Source organism: Ornithorhynchus anatinus, chromosome 3, assembly GCF_004115215.2.
Source record: "Ornithorhynchus anatinus isolate Pmale09 chromosome 3, mOrnAna1.pri.v4, whole genome shotgun sequence".
Classification (NCBI taxonomy): domain Eukaryota; kingdom Metazoa; phylum Chordata; class Mammalia; order Monotremata; family Ornithorhynchidae; genus Ornithorhynchus; species Ornithorhynchus anatinus.
The window spans coordinates 103,211,104-103,230,675 of NC_041730.1; the positions used below are offsets into that span (position 1 = coordinate 103,211,104).

General features: G+C 45.3%; 1 protein-coding gene across 4 annotated transcripts in view; it reads right to left on the reverse strand.

Annotated features, from left to right (window-relative positions):
• The window catches only part of HERC4 (HECT and RLD domain containing E3 ubiquitin protein ligase 4), an 89,208-nt gene extending 69,636 nt beyond the window's left edge, over window positions 1-19,572 (reverse strand). Inside the window, exons 1-2 of one of the 4 annotated variants that reach the window (XM_029060286.2) lie at window positions 19,407-19,572; window positions 4,843-5,150 (exon numbers count right to left, since the gene is read on the reverse strand). In XM_029060286.2, coding sequence (XP_028916119.1) covers window positions 4,843-5,068 — 226 coding nt within the window. In that variant the 5' untranslated portion in view covers window positions 5,069-5,150; window positions 19,407-19,572. Of the gene's footprint in view, window positions 1-4,842; window positions 5,151-7,896; window positions 8,087-19,406 lie in introns of those variants that run through there. The other 3 variants (XM_029060284.2, XM_029060285.2, XM_029060287.2) reach the window with 3 other exon arrangements.

Consider the following 19,572-nt stretch of genomic DNA (forward strand, 5'->3'; position numbering starts at 1 on the left):
ATAACTGTCATCTTCTACTAAGGTAAGGTTAAGTCATTTAGTTCCACCTCAGTTCAGATCCAATCCTGCCTGGCTCAAAGTTCTGCTTGAAAGTTTTGAGGCCAATCTTTCTGGGGAATCAGCAGGGAAGTCAGATATACCTGGGTTCTAATCCTGACTCCTCCCTTTGTCTCTGTGACTCTGGTCATTTAACTTCTCTGTGCCTGTTACTTCATCTGTGAAATGGAGATAAAGACTGTGAGCCCTATGTAGAACATGGGCTGTGTCCAACCTGATTAGCTTATATCTATCCCAGCACTTAGTACAGTGACTGGCACATAGTAAGCTCTCAACAAATGCCATTTAGAAGGAAAAAAACCCCTAACTTCCCTCTGACCTCCACTGAAGTCAGAACTAACCTGACCAAGTATTTTTTCCTGTGCTCACCATGATCTATCCCTGACCTGACTTACCTAGACTCAAACCAGTCTTTCAGTGAGATCTTTCTAAAGCACTTCCATTTTAATCTCCCTCTACTGATGTCAGAGCAAAGCAGAAGTGAAGGATTTGACTAGCTACTGAAGAACAAGAAACTCCAGAAAGTTTTCACATACATCGACCTCTAGGCCACCAAATCAAATATACAGGTTTTACTATCACTAATCTAGCAGACAAAATTAGTTAACACTAGGCTGGACATAATTCCTGGTTTAGCCTAAAGAGATCTGGGTTTTTGTAAATTGTCCTGGGCAATTACAAAAAATGCAAATGTCCTGGAAGTAGTATTGTCCAGATTAAGTCGGTCAAGCTACTTTGTTCAGAATCACAACTGCTCTTTTTTTACTTTAAATGCTTGGACTTCCACATCCAGGCTGGCACATGATCATTCCAACAGTTTAGGTCCCAAAGAATTCTGGTATTTTTGCAGAATGGACATCACAAAATTCTATGGGCAGCCCACACTCTCTCCCCAGTGGTGGGAAAGGAAAGCTCTCTGAGTTCAGAGTGATGTCCCTGCATCCTGGTTTTCCAATTTTAAAAAGCCATATGCAAATATTATATATGTGCATGTAAATACATATAGAATAATAATAATGGTATTTGTTAAGATCTTACTATGTGCCAGAGACCGTACTAAGCACTGGGGTAGACACAAGCCAATAGGGTTGGACACAGTCCATGTCCCAAATGGGGCTCACAGTCTCAATCACCACTTTACAGATGAAGTAATTGAGGGACAGAATGGTGGAGCAGGAATTAGAAGCCATGGCCTTCTGAGTCCCAGGCCCATGCTCTATCCATTGTGCCATGCTGCTTCTCCAGCGAGTACATGTGTATATATACATATATGTGTATATATACAGTTAATCTTGCTAAAAAAGATAAGGAAGTTGAAAATGGATCCTTATTTAAAAAGGAGATGTAGCAGATATGCAGAAGATGGAAGAAGTTAAGACAGAAACATAACGAGATCATTTTCATGGAATTGGGTTAAGGAATAGATGAGAAGTGAAATAAAATATGTAGCTGAATCAACTCTGATAAACAATTTCACAAAATAGTGCAACTAAATACCATACCTCACTGCCTGGGAAAAAAAATATTTGAGGGCCATTACTGAAGTTAATAAAAATTATTGGAGATCACCAAGCTATCCTGTATTATTTAAATACTGAGTCCAACTTTTCTTCCAGCATATGAGACATTAATAATGGTATTTGTTTAGTGCTTATATGTACCGAGCATAAACTAAGTGCTGAGTTATACAGAATACAAGCAGAAGAGACACAGTTCCACATGGGGCTCACAGGTATTAAATTCCCATTTTAAAGATGAAGAGACTGCGGCACAGAGAAATTAAGTGACTTTACCAAGATGAATCGGTGGTATTTATCATGTGCTTACTGTGTATAGAGCATTGTACTAAGAGCTTGATAGGGTACAAAACAAAAGAGTTGGGAGATAGGTTCCCTGCTCAAATGGAGTTAATCATCCAGAGGGGTAGACGGACATGTAAATAAATTAGATATGTACAAAAATGCTGAGGGACTGAGGGTGGATTGATATTAAGTGTTTAAAGGGTGCAAGTGCAAGGATGCTGCAGAAGAGACAGGGAGTAAAGGAAATGAGGACTTATTTGGAGAAGTCCTCTTGGTGGAAATGTGATTTTAATGCTGTTTTGAAGGTGGGAGAGTGGAGGTCAGGCATAAAGGAAGACGAAGGGAGTTTCAGATCAGAGGGAGGAAGACGTGGGAAAGGGGTCGGCGGCGAGATAGGTGAGTCTGAGGTACAGCGAGTGGGTTGGTGTTAGGGGGGCAAAGTGAGCGGGCTGGGCTGTAGTAGGAAATCAGAGAGGTAAGACAGGAGGGAGCAAGCTGACTGTTTTAAAGTCAATGGTAAGGAGTTTCTCTTCAAATGCGGAAGTGGATGGGCAACCCCGGAGGTTCTGGAGGAGCAGGGAAACATGGACTGAATGTTTTAAGAAAAATGACTCAGAGAGCCGAGTGAAACATGGACTGGATTGGTAACTGAAGGGAGGAAGGGAGGTCAGCAAGGAAGTTGATGCAGTTGTCAAGGACAGAGTAAAGACTTGGCTTAGCAGTTTGGGTGCAGAGGTCAGGGCAGATTTTAGGGATGCTGTGAAGGTAGAATCGACGAGATTTGATGACAGACTGAATGTGTGGGCCAGGATTCAAGGAGTCAAGGATTATGCCAAGGTTAGGGGCTTGTGAGATAGGAAGGATGGTTGTGCTCTCTACAATGATGGGAAAGTCAGGGGGGAGTCACCCAGCAGGCAGTGGCAGAATGGATTAAAATCCTGGTCCTCTAACCCCCAAGCCTGTTCTCTTTCCACTAGACCACATGTGGGGTGGGGGAGGAAGGAGGAGGAGGCACAGTAGAAGGGAGAGAGGGAGAAAACAGGAAGGTCGAACTGCTTTGGGGTGAGATAACTTTGGGGTGAGATAAAAGGGAGGGGGAGGTCCTTCTCCACCTACCTGCCAGCCCAGGATTATTCATCAAGGGGATTATTACTGTGACCAGTGTATTACCTACCCATTTTTGTAACTACTTAGTGGCAAACATAAAAGGGGATGAGTTAAACAGGTTTTAAAATGTGAAATGTTTTCCACAGTTACACTGCGGACGGACCATAGCTACGCCTCCCTATAAATCCAAGATACATTCGATGACCCCCTTCTCATACTATTGTTCTGAGGTTATGACACACTTGGGGGTTGCTGTTGCCAAGGCTTGCTCAGAAATACGTAGGTGTCACCACAAGTAGAGACACATCTTTTATTCATACTGAACGGCCCCAAGCACCTAAAATCATTCAGTCCAAGTCTCTCCACTTCTCAAGAACCTCCAGGGGTTGCCCATTCACTTCTGCATCACAGAAATTCCTTATTATTGGCTTTAAAACACTCAAGTAGCTCACCCCCTTCTACCTTACCTCACCGTTCTTACTACAGCTCAGCCTGCCCACTTTGCTCCTCTAACCCCAGCTTACTCACTGTGCCCTGATCCCACCTAACTCTCCACCAACCCCTTCCCCACCTCCTCCCTCTGGCCTGAAACTCCCTCCCCCGCCATCTCTGCCAGACCACCACTTTTGCCCACCTTCAAAACCTTAATAAGGGTCACATCTCCTCTGAGAGACCTTCCCGATTACGCCCTTTTTTCTCCAACTCAGAATTTCTCCTTACTGTGTCATCTGTGCAACTGAATCTTATGACCTTTGGGCATTTGGTATCCACCCCACCCACAGCACAGCAGTTCCGTATGCATCCGCCAGTTATTTATTTAGACTGTAAGCCTCTTGTGGGCAGGGAACCTCTACCAACTCTGTTGAATCATACTCTATGTACAGTGCTCTGCAAACCATAAGTGCTCAATAAAAACCACTGACTGAGGAATTGACTCAATTGGCATTGTCAGTGCTTCTGATGATGACGAAATCAGCTGGCTCAGAAGCAGACCAGATCAGGCTGGCCTGTATTTTCCTCACCCCTGCTATAAAAGCTCCCAAAGGACTGTACCACTTGGAGAAGAGAGCAGAAAGTACTGTGACAGTGTTTCCCGGCAGTGATGCTTACTGCTATTCTCGCTTCCCCCTACGCCTTGTCAATCATGCCTAAAGAAACATGTGGGGAGGGACAGGAGTAGTTGTAAGCGTAGATTGCTGTCGGTAAGGCAGTAATTCTCCATTTGAAGCTAGCCTCTATCACTTTAACTCAATCTCTGAACCTCAAATTGTTAAGTGCACCTTCACCCTACAACATCCAATTTAACATGCTAGAGAACCATGTTTGTTCCTGACCAGGGTGAATATACATTAAATAAAAATGAAGATTTTTTTTTTTTTGGAAGTACAGAAAACAGCAAAAGGTATTGGGCTATTTCCAAATTATATGAGAGAGGTTTAAGTATCCAATAATCATCAATGGTATTTATTAAGTGCTTACTGAGTGCAGACCCCGAACAAATCACTTGGGAGATTACCATACCACAGAATTGGTAGACACTCTCCCTGCCTGTGACGCGTCTAGATGATTTCTAACACTTAACTAAAAATTGCAGCTGTTTAGCAGGAGCTACAAAAATTTCTTATGATCCAAATGTGTCAAATGTACATCATGATCTTCTTCTGAAAATAAAAGTTTGGTAAGATTTTGTGGTCAATAGTGATCAAGGTAAAAGCTCAAAGCAGATGTGTTAGAAGCTTCATAATTTGGCCATTTACTTATTTTCCACTCTTGAATACTTTAAGTATGATCTTCACTTTGAATTTCCCACCAATATTTAACATTTCAAGTTATTGACCGGTAATAAAAGTACAAGAGCAAGAGCAGTTACCCTTACCTGGTCTTTTTCTTGCTTTTTCGTGCCCAAGTTGTCCCAGGTCATTACAACCACACGTATAGACAGTTCCATCATCCAAGATAAATACAGTGTGCCTGAGTCCACATCCTACATCCCGGACCTTTTTATTTTGGAAAAAGTCACTCTTTCTGGGTTCTAGTACAATTTCTTCATCAATGCCACCCAATCCTAGCTGTCCAAAGGATGCATTTCCCCAGCACAACATGCTTGAATTTCCTTTGCTCTTCCAGTTTCAGTGATCAAAAAAATTCCCTTTTTTGTCCCTGGAAAGTAGGAAGTGTCACTATCTGGGAAGATTAAAAAAAAAAAGTCTTAATACCTCTTCAAAAGTAACAAACGTTCTCATATTATGAACTGTATAAATTCTCAAGCGAGTTTTATAACAACTTCAACAAGTATGATTCATTTATATTAGTCACATACATTTTTTTATTCATCAGAAATATGTGAAGGACACACCCACACCCTCAAAGGCTGACTCCACAACTCTACACACACCATACAGCTGGACAGCCTTGATTTTTCTGCTTTTTCCATCCGGGCTGAATTTTCAGAGAAACTCTCCAAATCAAATATCATTATCTGATAAAAAGAGTTTTATTTGACATTGTTTTCCAAACATACAATCTGGGCTTGGCAGAATGACATCTCCTACCTAAATGTTGTACAGATATTGTTTAATGTGATCATATAAAATGATTGTAATGATAAAAACCCTTAAAAAGAGAGACATTTTCAGAAGGAATTACATGGTCCTCTGATCAATTTTAAATAGAATTCATGCAGTTAGATTATGACAAGTTTTCAGGAAAAGTAAACCTTATTTTATTCTTACTACCCTTTTTTCAGTCACAGGCTAGTCACAGCAGCTGCCTCAGCCACACAGCTCTTCAAACGTAGCCACAAGAACAGCAGCAAGATTCGAACTCCAATCAGAAGGCCAAGGAATAGCACGCAACTGTAGCAACTTAGAACCGGTCATTATTTTTACTAATGAAAAGAAATCTTCCCAATCGGTCATGCCAATTTTACCATCAGCCCTTCCGATCGAAGGGGGGCATCCAGATCCACCCCCAGGATCTGGAATGAACATTTCCACCACCACGCATTTAAAGGACATAAAATAAAATGCTCCCAACCGATTTAGAGATTTCCCCCCTATCACCTACCATGTAATTTAAATTTCTGGCCCTCCTCTGCTAACAGCTATCCTTTTTCTTTGGTACGTATACCTATGCAAACCTGAATCCCTGGGCCTCAGGGGTGGACCTTGAAGGGTAAGACATCAGGGCGTCCTCAGGACAGCTAATTTGGCTGATGGAGATGGGGGTGGGAGGGCTGGGAGGGGGGAGTTCACTCCAGTGGCGAAATCCGTGGAACTTTCCAGCACACTGACTTGGCTGTAAAGTCCCAGATCAAGCCCGAAGAGTCAGACATACCTAAGCCTAGTAATGTTGCTGTTTTTTTTAAAGCTGCTGCGTGACTGAGTCACGCCACCGGCCTAAGTCAGTTTTATTTCTGATGCAAGGGGCCTCCATTCCTCGATCACACGCCCCCCCCCCCCCCCCCCAAGTTTCAGGCCCAATTTCCTTAGCTCCCTAGAGAGAGAAAAAAAGAAAGAGAGGAGATCGCTCTCGGCCCCGACCCAGGGGCTGAGCGACCCTCCACTTTCTGGGGATGTTGTGGTCGCCCGATGGGGAAGCGGGGGTCGACCGGGGGGTCGACCGAGGGAGGGAGGGAAGATACGGAGGGTCCGGGATCCTTTTCTAGCAACAGGTCGCGGGTGGGCGTAGCGGCGATTTTTAAATCCTCCTCCGAAGCGGGGCTCCCTGGGCGAGAAGGTTGGGAGGGGGGAGGGTCGGGAAGGCTCCTACTTCCCCCTTTATTCATTCCACCTCCCCCTTCATTCATTCAACGGTATTTATTGAGCGCTTACTGTGTGCACAGCACTGGACTAAGCGCTTGGAAAGGACAATTCGGCAAGAGAGAGACCATCCCTGCCCAACGACGGGCTCACTGTTCCTGCAGAAACATTCACTCATTCAATCGTATTTATTGAACGCTTACTAGGTGCAGAGCACTGGACTAAGCGCTTGGAAGGGACAATTCGGCAACAGATAGAGACCATCCCTGTCCAAAGACGGGCTCACAGTTCTTGCAGAAACATTCATTCAATAGCATTCATTCAATCGTATTTATTGAACGCTTACTAGGTGCAGAGCACTGGACTAAGCGCTTGGAAGGGACAATTCGGCAACAGAGACCATCCCTGTCCAAAGACGGGCTCACAGTTCTTGCAGAAACATTCACTCAATAGCATTCATTCAATCGTATTTATTGAACGCTTGCTAGGTGCAGAGCACTGGACTAAGCGCTTGGAAGGGACAATTCGGCAACAGACAGAGAGCATCCCTGTCCAAAGACGGGCTCACAGTTCTTGCAGAAACATTCATTCAATAGCATTCATTCAATCGTATTCACTGAACGCTTACTAGGTGCAGAGCACTGGACTAAGCGCTTGGAAGGGACAATCGGGCAATAGAGACAGACCATCCCTGCCCAACGACGGGCTGAGTTCCTGCAGAAACATTCAATCGTATTTAGTGAACGCTTGCTAGGTGCAGAGCACTGGCCTAAGCGCTTGGAAGGGACAATCGGGCAATAGAGAGAGACCATCCCTGCCCAACGACGGGCTGAGTTCCTGCAGAAACATTCAGTCGTATTTACTGAACGCTTGCTAGGTGCAGAGCACTGGACTAAGCGCTTAGAAGGGACAATCGGGCAACAGAGACCGACCATCCCTGCCCATTGACGGGCTCCCAGTCTAATCGACACGCACACGTCCTCAACCTCCTCGGGGCCCAGCAGCAGAGCCGCACACGGACCCGGAGGAGGAGGATGGAGGAGGAGGAGGAGGAGGAGGAAGGACGGGTGGTCCATTCCCTGGTCGCCTTCTCTCGCCTTAAGGGAGGCCTCCCTTCCTCCGCCCCCCCCAGGACCGCCCGCTCCCAACGGGCCGGGCCAACGACTCACCCGGCTCCGGGTGGAGGGGCGGTCCGGGGGCGGCTCCCCTCCTTCCTCCTCTTTCTCCTCACCTTCGTCGTCGTCCTGCCTCTCCTCCTCCTCCTCCCGGGAAACTTTAACCGGCTCCGGCGAAAGGGAGCGGAGGGGAGCGGCCGCCGTCCAGTCCGGAGACGCCCGCCGGAGACCCGGATGTTAAGCCGAAGGGGGCGCGGAGGGAGCCGAAGTCGGCCGAGGGTGGGTCGGAGGGGGGGAGGGGGCGGAGATCGGGAAAAGGGGCGGGGACTTCGGGAGAAGGGGGCGGGGCGAAGGCCGCCGCCGCCGGAAGTGAGGGCCGTGCGCGCGCCCCTCCCCTCCCCTCCCCTCCCCTCCCCTCCCGCCGCGGCCTTCCGGGCCGCCCTTCGCCTCAGCCCCTCATTCACTCACTAGTATTTGCTGAGCGCTTCCTAGGCGCAGAGCGACGTACTGAGCGCTTGGAATGGGCACTTAGCAACAGAGACCGCCCCTGCTCGCAGTCTAAACGGGGGTGACAGGCAACAAAAGAAGTAGTCAGGCGTCAGTACCATCAAGAGAGAATCAGAGATACATTCATTCATTCACTCACTAGTATTTATTGAGCGCTTCCCAGGCGCAGAGCGACGTATTAAGCGCTTGGAATGGGCACTTAGGCAACAGTTAGAGACCGTCCCTTCTCGCAGTCTAAACGGGGGTGACAGGCAACAAAAGAAATTGTGAGGCGTCAGTACCATCAAGATAGAATCAGAGATTCATTCATTCATTCACTAGTATTTATTGAGCGCTTCCTAGGCGCAGAGCAACGTATTATGCGCTTGGAATGGGCACTTAGGCAACAGTTAGAGACCGTCCCTGCTCGCAGTCTAAACGGGGGTGACAGGCAACAAAAGAAATTGTGAGGCGTCAGTACCATCAAGATAGAATCAGAGATTCATTCATTCATTCACTAGTATTTATTGAGCGCTTCCTAGGCGCAGAGCAACGTATTATGCGCTTGGAATGGGCACTTAGGCAACAGTTAGAGACCGTCCCTGCTCGCAGTCTAAACGGGGGTGACAGGCAACAAAAGAAATTGTGAGGCGTCAGTACCATCAAGATAGAATCAGAGATTCATTCATTCATTCACTAGTATTTATTGAGCGCTTCCTAGGCGCAGAGCAACGTATTATGCGCTTGGAATGGGCACTTAGGCAACAGTTAGAGACCGTCCCTGCTCGCAGTCTAAACGGGGGAGACACACAACAAAAGAAGTATTCAGGCGTCAGTACCATCAAGATAGAATCAGAGAGATATTCAACAGTATTTATTGAGCGCTTTCTAGACTCAGAGCACCGTACTAAGCGCTTGGAATGGGCAGTTGGGCAACAGTTAGAAACCATCCCTGCCCAACGATGGGCGCGCAGTCTAAACGAGGAAGACAGGCAACAAAAGAAGTAGTCAGGCGTCAGTACCATCAAGATAGAATCAGAGATATATTCATTCATTCAATAGAATTTATTGAGCGCTTCCTACGAGCAGAGCACTGTACTAAGCGCTTGGAGTGGACAAGTGGGCAACAGTTAGAGACCATCCCCTGCCCAACGACGGGCTCGCAGTCTAAACGGGGGAGACAGACTGCAAAACAAGTAGTCAGGCGTCAGTACCATCAAGATAGAATCAGATATATATTCACTCATTCATTCATTCCATAGGGTTTATTGAGCGCTTACTATGTACAGAGCACTGTACTAAGCGCTTGGATTGGACAACTGGGCAACAGTTAGAGACCATCCCTGCCCAGTGACGGGCTCACAGTCTGAACGGGGGAGCAGACAGCAGAGCAAAATAGAACAAAACAAAAACCAGACCACATCATCAAGATAAATAAAATCAAGGGGATGGACACCTCATTAGCAAAATAAATAGGGTAATAAATAATGTATACAAATGAGCACAGTGTGGAGGGGAAGGGGGGAGAGCAGACAGTGGGGAGGGGGAGCAGAGGGAAAGGGAGGGTTCAGTCTGGGAAGGCCTCCTGGAGGAGGTGGGCTCTCAGTAGGGCTTTGAAGAGGGGAAGAGAGTGAGTTTGATGGAGGTGAGGAGGGAGGGCAATCCAGGACAGCGGGAGGACGTGGCCCAGGGGTCGATGGCGGGTCAGGGGAGAACGGGGGACCCCGAGGAGGTGAGCGGCAGAGAAACGGAGAGTACAGGGTGGGCAGGAGAAAGAGAGAAGGGAGGTGAGGTAAGAGGGGGTAAGGGGATGGACAGCCTTGAAGCCAAGAGTGAGGAGTTTTTGTTTCATGCGAAGGTTGATAGGTAACCACTGGAGGTTTTTGAGGAAGGGAGTGACATGCCCAGAGCGTTCAATCGTATTTATTGAGCGCTTACTATAATAATAATGTTGGTATTTGTTAAGCGCTTACTCTGGGCAGAGCACTGTTCTAAGCGCTGGGGGAGATACAGGGTCATCAGGTGGTCCCACGTGAGGCTCCCAGGCTTCATCCCCATTTTCCAGATGAGAGAACTGAGGCCCAGAGAAGTGAAGTGACTTGCCCCCAGTCACCCAGCTGACAAGTGACAGAGCAGGAATTCGAACCCACGACCTCTGACTCCCCAACCCGGGCTCTTTCCACTGAGCCACGCTGCTTCTCTGTTTACTATGTGCAGAGCGCTGGACTAAGCGCTTGGAATGGACGATTCGGCAACAGATGGAGACCATCCCTGCTCAACGACGAGCTCATGGTCTGGGCTCGCACCGCGCCCGCCGCTCCTTCGCTGCGTATTAATAATAATAATAATAATAATAAAGATGGCCTTTGTTAAGCGTTTACTCTGTGCCAAGCACTGTTCTAGAAACGGCGTGGCTTAGTGGAAAGAGCCCGGCCTGAGGAGTCGTGGGTTCTAATTACACCTCCGCCGCTTGTCAGCTGTGTGACTGTGGGCAAATCACTTCTCTTCTCTGGACCTCAGTGACCTCATCTGGAAAATGGGGATCAAGACTGTGAGCCCTACGTGGGACAACCTGATTGCCTGTAGGCTGTGTGACTTTGGGGAAGTCACTTCAATTCTCGGTGCCTCAGTTCCCTCATCTGGAAAATGGGGATGAAGCCTGGGAGTCCCACGGGGACAACGTGATGACCCTGTATCTTCCCCAGCGCTTAGAACAGTGCTCGGTACATAGTAAGCGCTTAACAAATACCAACATTATTATTATTATTATTGTCAGCTGTGTGACTGGGCAAGTCACTTCACTTCTCTGTGCCTCAGTTACCTCAACTGTAAAATGGGGATTAAGACTGTGAGCCTCATGTGGGACCAACTGATTCCCTTGTATCTACCCCAGCGCTTAGAACAGTGCTCTGCACATAGTAAGCGCTTAACAAATACCAACATTATTATTATTATTGTACCTACCCCAGCGCTTAGAACACACTGCTTGGCACATCGTAAGCGCTTAACAAATACCAACATTATAGAAGATAGGATAGAAGGTGATCAGGTTGTCTCACGTGGGGCTCACAGTCTTCATCCCCATTTTCCAGACGAGGGAATTGAAGCCCAGAGAAGTGAAGTGACTTGCCCAAGGTCACACAGCCGACAAGCGGCAGAATACCCACGACCTCTGACTCCCCAGCCCGGGCTCTTTCCGCTGAGCCACGCTGCTTCTCTATTGAGTATTTTAGACTGTTTTAGACTGTGAGCCCGTTGTTGGGCGGAGATTGTCTCTATCTGTTGCCGAATTGTACATTCCAAGCGCTTAGTACAGCGCTCTGCACATAGTAAGCGCTCAATAAATGCGATTGAATGAATGAGTATTGAGGGGCACAGCGTGTGTGCCCCAGCGAAAACCCTGGGGATTAGCAAAACAAGAAGCAAATTACTTACGCTTTCCTTTTTTCTTAATAATCTTTTTTTTCCCCACCCCGAGGGATTAAAGTCACTTTTTTTTTTTTCCTTCAAACCATAACGCTAAAAGTAAATGTGAAATCCCCAGCCTTCCACGGTATCCTCGGGAGCGGGCGAAGGTTGTGACCATGTGGCTGGACCTCAAAACGGAGAATGACCGAAAAAACTGCATTCATTCTGTCGTAGTTATTGAGCGCCGACTGTGTGCAGAGCACTGTACAAAGCGTTTGGAAAATACAATTCGGCAACAGAGACCATCCCTGCCTAACAACGGACTCACAGTCTAGAAGGGGGAGACAGACAGCAAAACAAAACAGGTAGGCAGGCATCGCTACCATCAAAATAGATAAATGGAACCATAGATAAATGCACAACCGTAGATAAATGCAAAATAAAGTACTCTTTTGCTCCTACAGATTTGCAGGTAGCTAAAGTTGCCACTCGGTAAAGAAAGCAATAGCCAAAATTCCATTTGGGCTTTCCTGCCTGATGGGATTTTAAATTACTGATCCATTTTCCTGATATGAAAATATTGGTTTGTTGTGTTTTTTTAATCTGGACAGCACTGATATGGAAAACTATTTCTCCACCCTAATTGACATTCATGCCCATGGTCCTCGCCAGTTGTTCTGGATGTTTAACTCCCTCCTCAAACCCCTTGTCCTCCCATCATTCCCTTCTCCATTCTCTGCCCCTAATGACTTGGCCACCTATTTTATTGAGAAAATTGTCACTCTCAGGCGTGATCGCCCTAAAATCTCCCCTGCCCCTTCCCACCTCCTGCCCTTTCTTCAACTCTCCCATCTTTCCCAGCAGTATCTCTAGAGGAGATCTCCTGCTTCCTCAAAATCCACTCCCTCCAACTGCAGATCTGACTCTATGTACTTATCTGTAATTTATTTATATTAACGTCTGTCTCCCCCCCCGACTGTAAGCTCACTGTGGGCAGCGAATGCGTCTGTTTATTGTTATATTGTGCTCTCCCTAGTTATTATTAATAATTGTATTTATTGAGCTCTTACTATGTGCAAAACACTGTACTAAGCATTTGAGAGAGTACACTATAACATCAGACAGATTCCCTGCCCACAACAACTAGTGATTAGTACAGTGCTCTGCACACAATAAGTGCTCAAGAAATATGATTGACAGTGGTTTCAGAGAAACATGATTTGATATACAAATAATAATAACAGATGAAAAGCTTGTTATGGACAGGGAATGTGCCAATTCTGTTGTAGTGTACCTTCCCAAGTGCTTAGTACAGTGCTGTTCACATAGTAAGTGCTCAATAAATATGATTGATTAATTGATTGAATGGTATTTGTTAAATGCATCTATACTAAGTGATGGGGTAGATACAAAATAATGGGGTTGGGCAAAGTCCCTGTCCCAAATGAGGCTCACACTCTAAAAGGGAGGGAGAACAGGTATTTAATCTCCACTTTACAGATGAGGAAACCGAGGCCCAGAGAAGTGACATGCTTGAGATCACACAGCAGCCAGCTGGTGAAATCAGGATTATTCTCATGTCTCTGGCTCCCAGGCCCATTCTGTGTCCTCTAGGATACACCACTTCTCATTTACAAACTCTCAGTCAATATCCCAGCCTCACCAGGACTTGAAATGCTCTCCCACCTTCTCCCCTTGCTCTAAGATTTTTTTAAAAAAAAAAGCCACTACTTCTGCACCCAGATGTAAGCTCGTCTTTAGACTGCTGTGGGCAGGGAATGTGTCTATTATTATATTGTATTCTCCCAAGCGCTTAGTACAGTGCTTTGCACATAGTAAGTGCTCAATAAATATGATTGAATGAATGAATGAAAGATGGACAACCGCCCCATGTAGGTTAACAGTGACAGTCAGAAAGACTTGTGGGATAGTCTGGAAATATTTTACATCTGGCACTTTGACATAAGATGTCTCTGCAGTTTCATTTCATAACACTGGGAACTGAATCATGACCCACAGTGTGGATCAGTCTTTCATTTTGCAGAACGGTCACGTCAACTCACACCTACTCTGCCAGAGAGCAGCACAGATGCCCTAGTTGTGAAATTGAGTGTTGAATTTGGAAACTATCCGAGAAATAAGAATTTGTGTTTTCACTGACTACACTGCCTATTTGCCAAGTACTTGTTTAAGGGTTCCTCAGGGGTAAAAATCTACTCTACCTGAACTGGGCACAGGATCTACACACTAAACTTCAAGCCACATCCTGCCAGCTGAAAGAGCGAGAGCAGCGGGAGCACAGACTGACTCTCTCCCTCCTCTCCCACCAAAACATCGTCTCTCGATCTGCCCTGCCCCACCTGGGGCCATGCCAGTTCACTACAGGACCAAACCGGGCTGCTCGTGGCCAACTGGCTTCCTGGCACACCAGCATTTCACATCTCATACTGTGACCTCAACCAAGGGCTGCTTCTTGGCACACACAATCATTCAATTTTATTTATTGTACTAAGAGCTTGGAAGAGTAATAATAATAATCATAATAATTATGGTGTTTGTTAAGCTCTTACTATGTCCCCGGCACTCTAGTGGATACAAGCAAATCAGGTTGGATACAGTCCTTGTCCCACATGGAGCTCAGTCTTAATCCCCATTTTCCAGATGAGGTAACTGAGGCACAGGGATGTTAAGTGTCTTGCCCAAAGTCACACAGCAGACAAGTGGCAGTACTGGGATTAGAACTCATGAACCCCTGACTCCCAGGTCCGTGCTCTATCCACTACACTGTGCTGCTTCCTGGAGTTGGTAGACACATTCCCTGCCCACCAGAAACTTACTGTCTAGAGTGGGAGACAGACATTAATGTAAATAAATAAATTACAGATATGTACACTACTCCAGGGAGGAGTGGGCAGTTCTGCCCCTGTTTTGCTATCAAGTCCCCGATGGCACAGCTTAGCACCAAAAAAACACCCCCAAAACATCCACCTTGAAACAATTCAAACTGGAATAGGCCATCCAGCACTTTTTCTTTCACCCGTGCCCCATTCCAGACCATTTTTCCCTTAAGGAAACCACCTTATCACATAATTTTTAAGCAAGGCAATTTTGTAATAATAGCTGATGCTCTTCTAACAACAATAGCCACTGATGACACTCAAAAATACCAGCGAGACACATGTGATATTCATTCATTAGCACTGAACTAAGCACTTGGGAGAGTACAATATAACAATAAACGGACACATTCCCCCATCACAACGAGCTCCAATGAACTATGCTAGGCATGTGACGAAACATAATGATGTTGTAAGCTCCATAATGTGAAATCATGTCAAGTTTTTCCGAACCTAGAGGGTTTCTGCTGGTGGACATCTCTGGTTCCCCAACTTTGCCCCAGAACCTGTATATTCCCTTCCCAGATCCTTCTGAACACAGATACTGCTTCTAACCACCAAACTCAGTGACAGAAAAGTGACTGAGTTCTGAACATAAAACTATCAGATATAAAAGTGTTCAATGCCACATCCTTGCTTTATAGACAGACCAGCCGAACCGTCCATTTACATGGAATGTGTTTGCCAACTATGTTGTACTGTAGTCTCCCAAATGCTTAGTACAGAGAAGCAGCATGGCTCATTGGAAAGAGCACGGGCTTTGGAGTCAGAGGTCATGAGTTCCAATCCCAGCTCTGCCACGTGTCAGCTGTGTGACTGTGGGCAAGTCACTTAACTTCTCTGTGCCTCAGTTACCTCATCTGTAAAATGGGGATTAAGACTGTGAGCCCCATGTGGGACAACCGGATTCCCCTGTGTCTACCCCAGCGCTTAGAACAGTGCTCTGCACATAGTAAGCGCTTAACAAATACCAACATTATTATTATTATTATTGTTATTACAATATTCTGCACATAGTAAGTGTTCAAATACCATTGATGATGATGATGATGATGATGATCAACTTCCTTATAACAGAATGAATAGCCATCCGACATGACAATATCAAGAGCCATAAAAGAGTAATCTTTAGAAAACAAAATTCCACTGAGTAATCCATGTCTTTGCATGATCATGATGAAAGTGTTAGGGAATGAACTGAGATTATATAGCTCCGTAACACTGGAGAGTTCAATTTGATTTTTGAGTAATCAACTTTGAAAAAGCCAGAAGCTTATGTGAAGAAATCCCCTTCTTAATGAAATCCCCTTGAAAAACTGAAACTCCCTACTTGATCTGCCTGGTATTGTCCTAATGTTTTGCCTTTGGCGAATGAGGTACTGGAATTCACTGATGAAGGAAATTATGGAAGTGGAGGTATTTAAAAATATGATATAAACCTACCTATCGGAGGCATTTAAGGTGCAGTGGTTCAGAAAGTAGAATCCAATTATTTGAAGATATATTCCAATTTTATGAACCCATAATTCTGTCTTAGTAGTAGCAGAAAAAGTAGTCTTAATAGTAGTAAGTAAAGATATTTACTGAGTGCTCGCCAAGTGAAATCCTGTACTAAGCACTTGTAACAGAAGTTAGGAGACATCTTCCATTCCCACACTGAGTTGGGGAGATAGGCAGAAAAGTATTTACAAAGGGAAGGACCAAAATAAATAACTAACTTTACGGTTGATTTTATATACTGTACAGTCATTTGTGTATTTTGGTTCCTCTCTTTTTAAACATATATATGCTAAGAGAAGACAAAATGCTTAAAGTTATAGAGGTGGCTGTCAGAGTGATATGACTTGGAGAGTTGGGAGTTAATTGGAGGTGGCTTTTAGAGGAAGTGGGATTTTAGGTTGGTTTTGGAACACGGAGAGACCTGTGGTCTGTTGGATTTGGCAAGGAAGGAGTTATAGGTCAGGGTCAACAATGTGGTCAAGGGCGATAGAGGTAGGAGAGTCAAGAGCAAGTTTCAGTTTCAAGATTAGGAATGAAGAAAATAAGCTGGAAAGTAGTGGATGTAGAGAAATGATTCAAAAGACGGAGCGTATCGGTGGAAGCTTGAAATCAGTTCTGAGTTTTTCACTGATGCAGAGGGCAATGGGAAATCACTGGAGGTTTTTGAGGAATGGAATAGTGTGTGCTGAGAGACACTTCAAGAAGATGGTCCTTACAATGATAGGCAATATAAAGTGAATGGGGCTAAGGCTGGGGTCAAAAAGACTAGTGAGGAGGTTGAAACAATAGTCTAGCTGCAGAAGACAAGAATTTAGACTAGGGTGGCAGCAATTTGGGTCGAAGGAATGGGTGGGTACGGGAAACGTCGTGTAGGAAGAACAAACATGCTTTAGCAGTAGATTTAACCTGAGAATTAAACGTTCACGCCTATCCCGCCCATGTCCTACCGCTGTCCTGGAATGTCCTCCCTCCTCACCTCCACCAAACTCACTCTCTTCCCCTCTTCAAAGCCCTACTGAGAGCTCACCTCCTCCAAGAGGCCTTCCCAGCCTGAGCTTCCCCTTTTCTCTCTGCTCCCTCTCTGCTCCCCCTCCGCTCTCTGCTCCCTCCTCCTTCCCCCTTCACCTCAGCTAAGCCCCCTTTCCCTATGCTCCTCCCCCTCTCCCTTCCCCTCCCCTCAGCACTGGATCTCATTTGTAGATAATTTTATTACCCTATTTATTTTGTTAATGAGGCATATATCCCCTTGATTCTATTTATCATGATTATGTCGTCTTGTTTTTGTCCGTCTGTCTCCCCCGATTAGACTGTAAGCACGTCAATGGGCAAGGATTGTCTCTATCTGTTGCCGAATTGTACATTCCAAGAGCTTAGTATAGTGCTCTGCACATAGTAAGCGCTCAATAAATACTATTGAATGAATGCATGAATGACAGTGAAGAGTCATGGGTAACACCAAGGTTGCAGGATTATTGAACAGGGAGAAAGTCCTCTGGCAATATCATCAACCACCATTAATTTAGGATCAGATTCATTAACTATCCATCTCTCTAACAAGAGATCTTTATAACCTAAATTTCCAGATTTGGACCAAATCTGGTTCAAAATTTAAATTTCACCTAAATTTAGACCAAGGAAAGTTCCACGTAGGCAGGGAATGTGTCTACTCATTCTGTTGAATCGTAGTTCCCCAACCATTTAGTACACAGTAAGTGCTCAGAAAATATCATTGATCAATTGATTGAAAGATATTATTTATCATCATCATCATTATGAACTGCTGAGCTGAGGTGGATTTTACAAGTTTGATCAGTTGGTCCAGCAGTAAGAATCCATCAATCAATCAATTGTATCTATTGAGTGCTTTCTGTGTGCTGGAGCACTGGCGTAAGCACTTGGGAGATTATGCCATAACAATATAACAGAGGTGGTAGACAGGTTCTCTGCCCACAACAAGCTTACAGCCTAAGGGGGAGACAGACATTGATATAAATAAATTAGGGATGTGTACACAAGTGATGTGGGGCTAAGGGAAGTGTGAATAAAGGGTGCAAATCCAAGTACAAGGGTGATGTGGAAGGGATTGGGAGAAGAAGAAATGAGGGTTTAGTCACAGAAGGCCTCGTGGAGGAGATGTGCCTTCAATAAGGCTTTGAAGGTGGGGAGAGTAATTTTCTGGCAGATGTGAAAAGGGAGGGAGGGCATTCCAGGCAAGAGGCAGGACATGGGTGAGAGGTTGGTGGAGAGATAGACGAGATCAAAGTACAGAGAGTAGGTTAGCATTAGAGGAGCAAAGTGCATGGACTGGGTTGTAGCAGGAGAGCAGCGAGGTGAGGTAGGAAGGGGCAAGGTGATTGAGTTCTTTAAAGCCGACGTTAAGGAGTTTCCGTTTGATGCGGAGGTCAGGGGGCAACCACTGGAGGTTCTTGAGCAGTGGAGAAACATGGTCTGAACGTTTCTGTAGAAAAATGATCTGGGCAGCAGAATGAAGTATGGACTGGAGTGGGGAGAGACAGGAGGTTGGGAGGTCAGCCAGGAGGCTGATCCAGTAATCTAAATTGGAAAGGATAAGTGCCTGGATTAACGTAGTAGCAGTTTGGATGGAGAGAGAGGAAAGAGCAGATTTTAGTGATGTTGTGAAGATCAAAAGGATGGGATTTAGTCATTATTGTGACAGAGAGATAAGCCATAAACGTGGCTCATGTGCATTTTTTTAAATGGTATTTGTTAAGCACATACTATGTGCCAGACACCATACTAAGCACTGAGGTAAATACGAGATAGTCAGTTGGATACGGTCCACGTCCCACATGGGGCTCTCTATCTTAATCCCCATTTTACAGATGAGGTAACAGAGGCACAGAGAAGTTAAGTGACTTGCCCAAAGACACACAGCAGACAATCTCCCGTCTCCCATCCACTGATCTCTCTTTCACCTCTTCGCCATTCCAACCCAATTCTCTTCTCAATCACACTTTCTTTTCTATCCTCTTCCATCTCTTTTTCACTCTCCATTCTCTTTCCCATCTCTTCAGTTCAGATAGTAGTAGCAAGAGTACTAAAGGTGGACATTGAAGCCTCTGAGACTGGCTCTTACTTCTGAACTGGCAACAAATATTGCCAGTTTTATTATATTATTAAATAATAATTATTATTATATTAAAATTATATTAATATAATGAAGTTAGATTTTTGGACTATACTTTTTAAAAGTTCGATGGAAAATATACAGTTCCATCAAAACAATCAACTGGGGCAAAAGGTCAGACTTACCAAGACAGTCTACTCCACGGATTTCATTGTCTTATATTTTTCACTGGGAGAATGAAGAGTGTTGGATGTCATCTAAGCCACAGTAAGGAACAGAGAGCTGGGAGAATCTGGAACCTACTCAGCCTGGAGTCTTCAAGCCACTGGGGACCTGATGGGGCCATCCCAA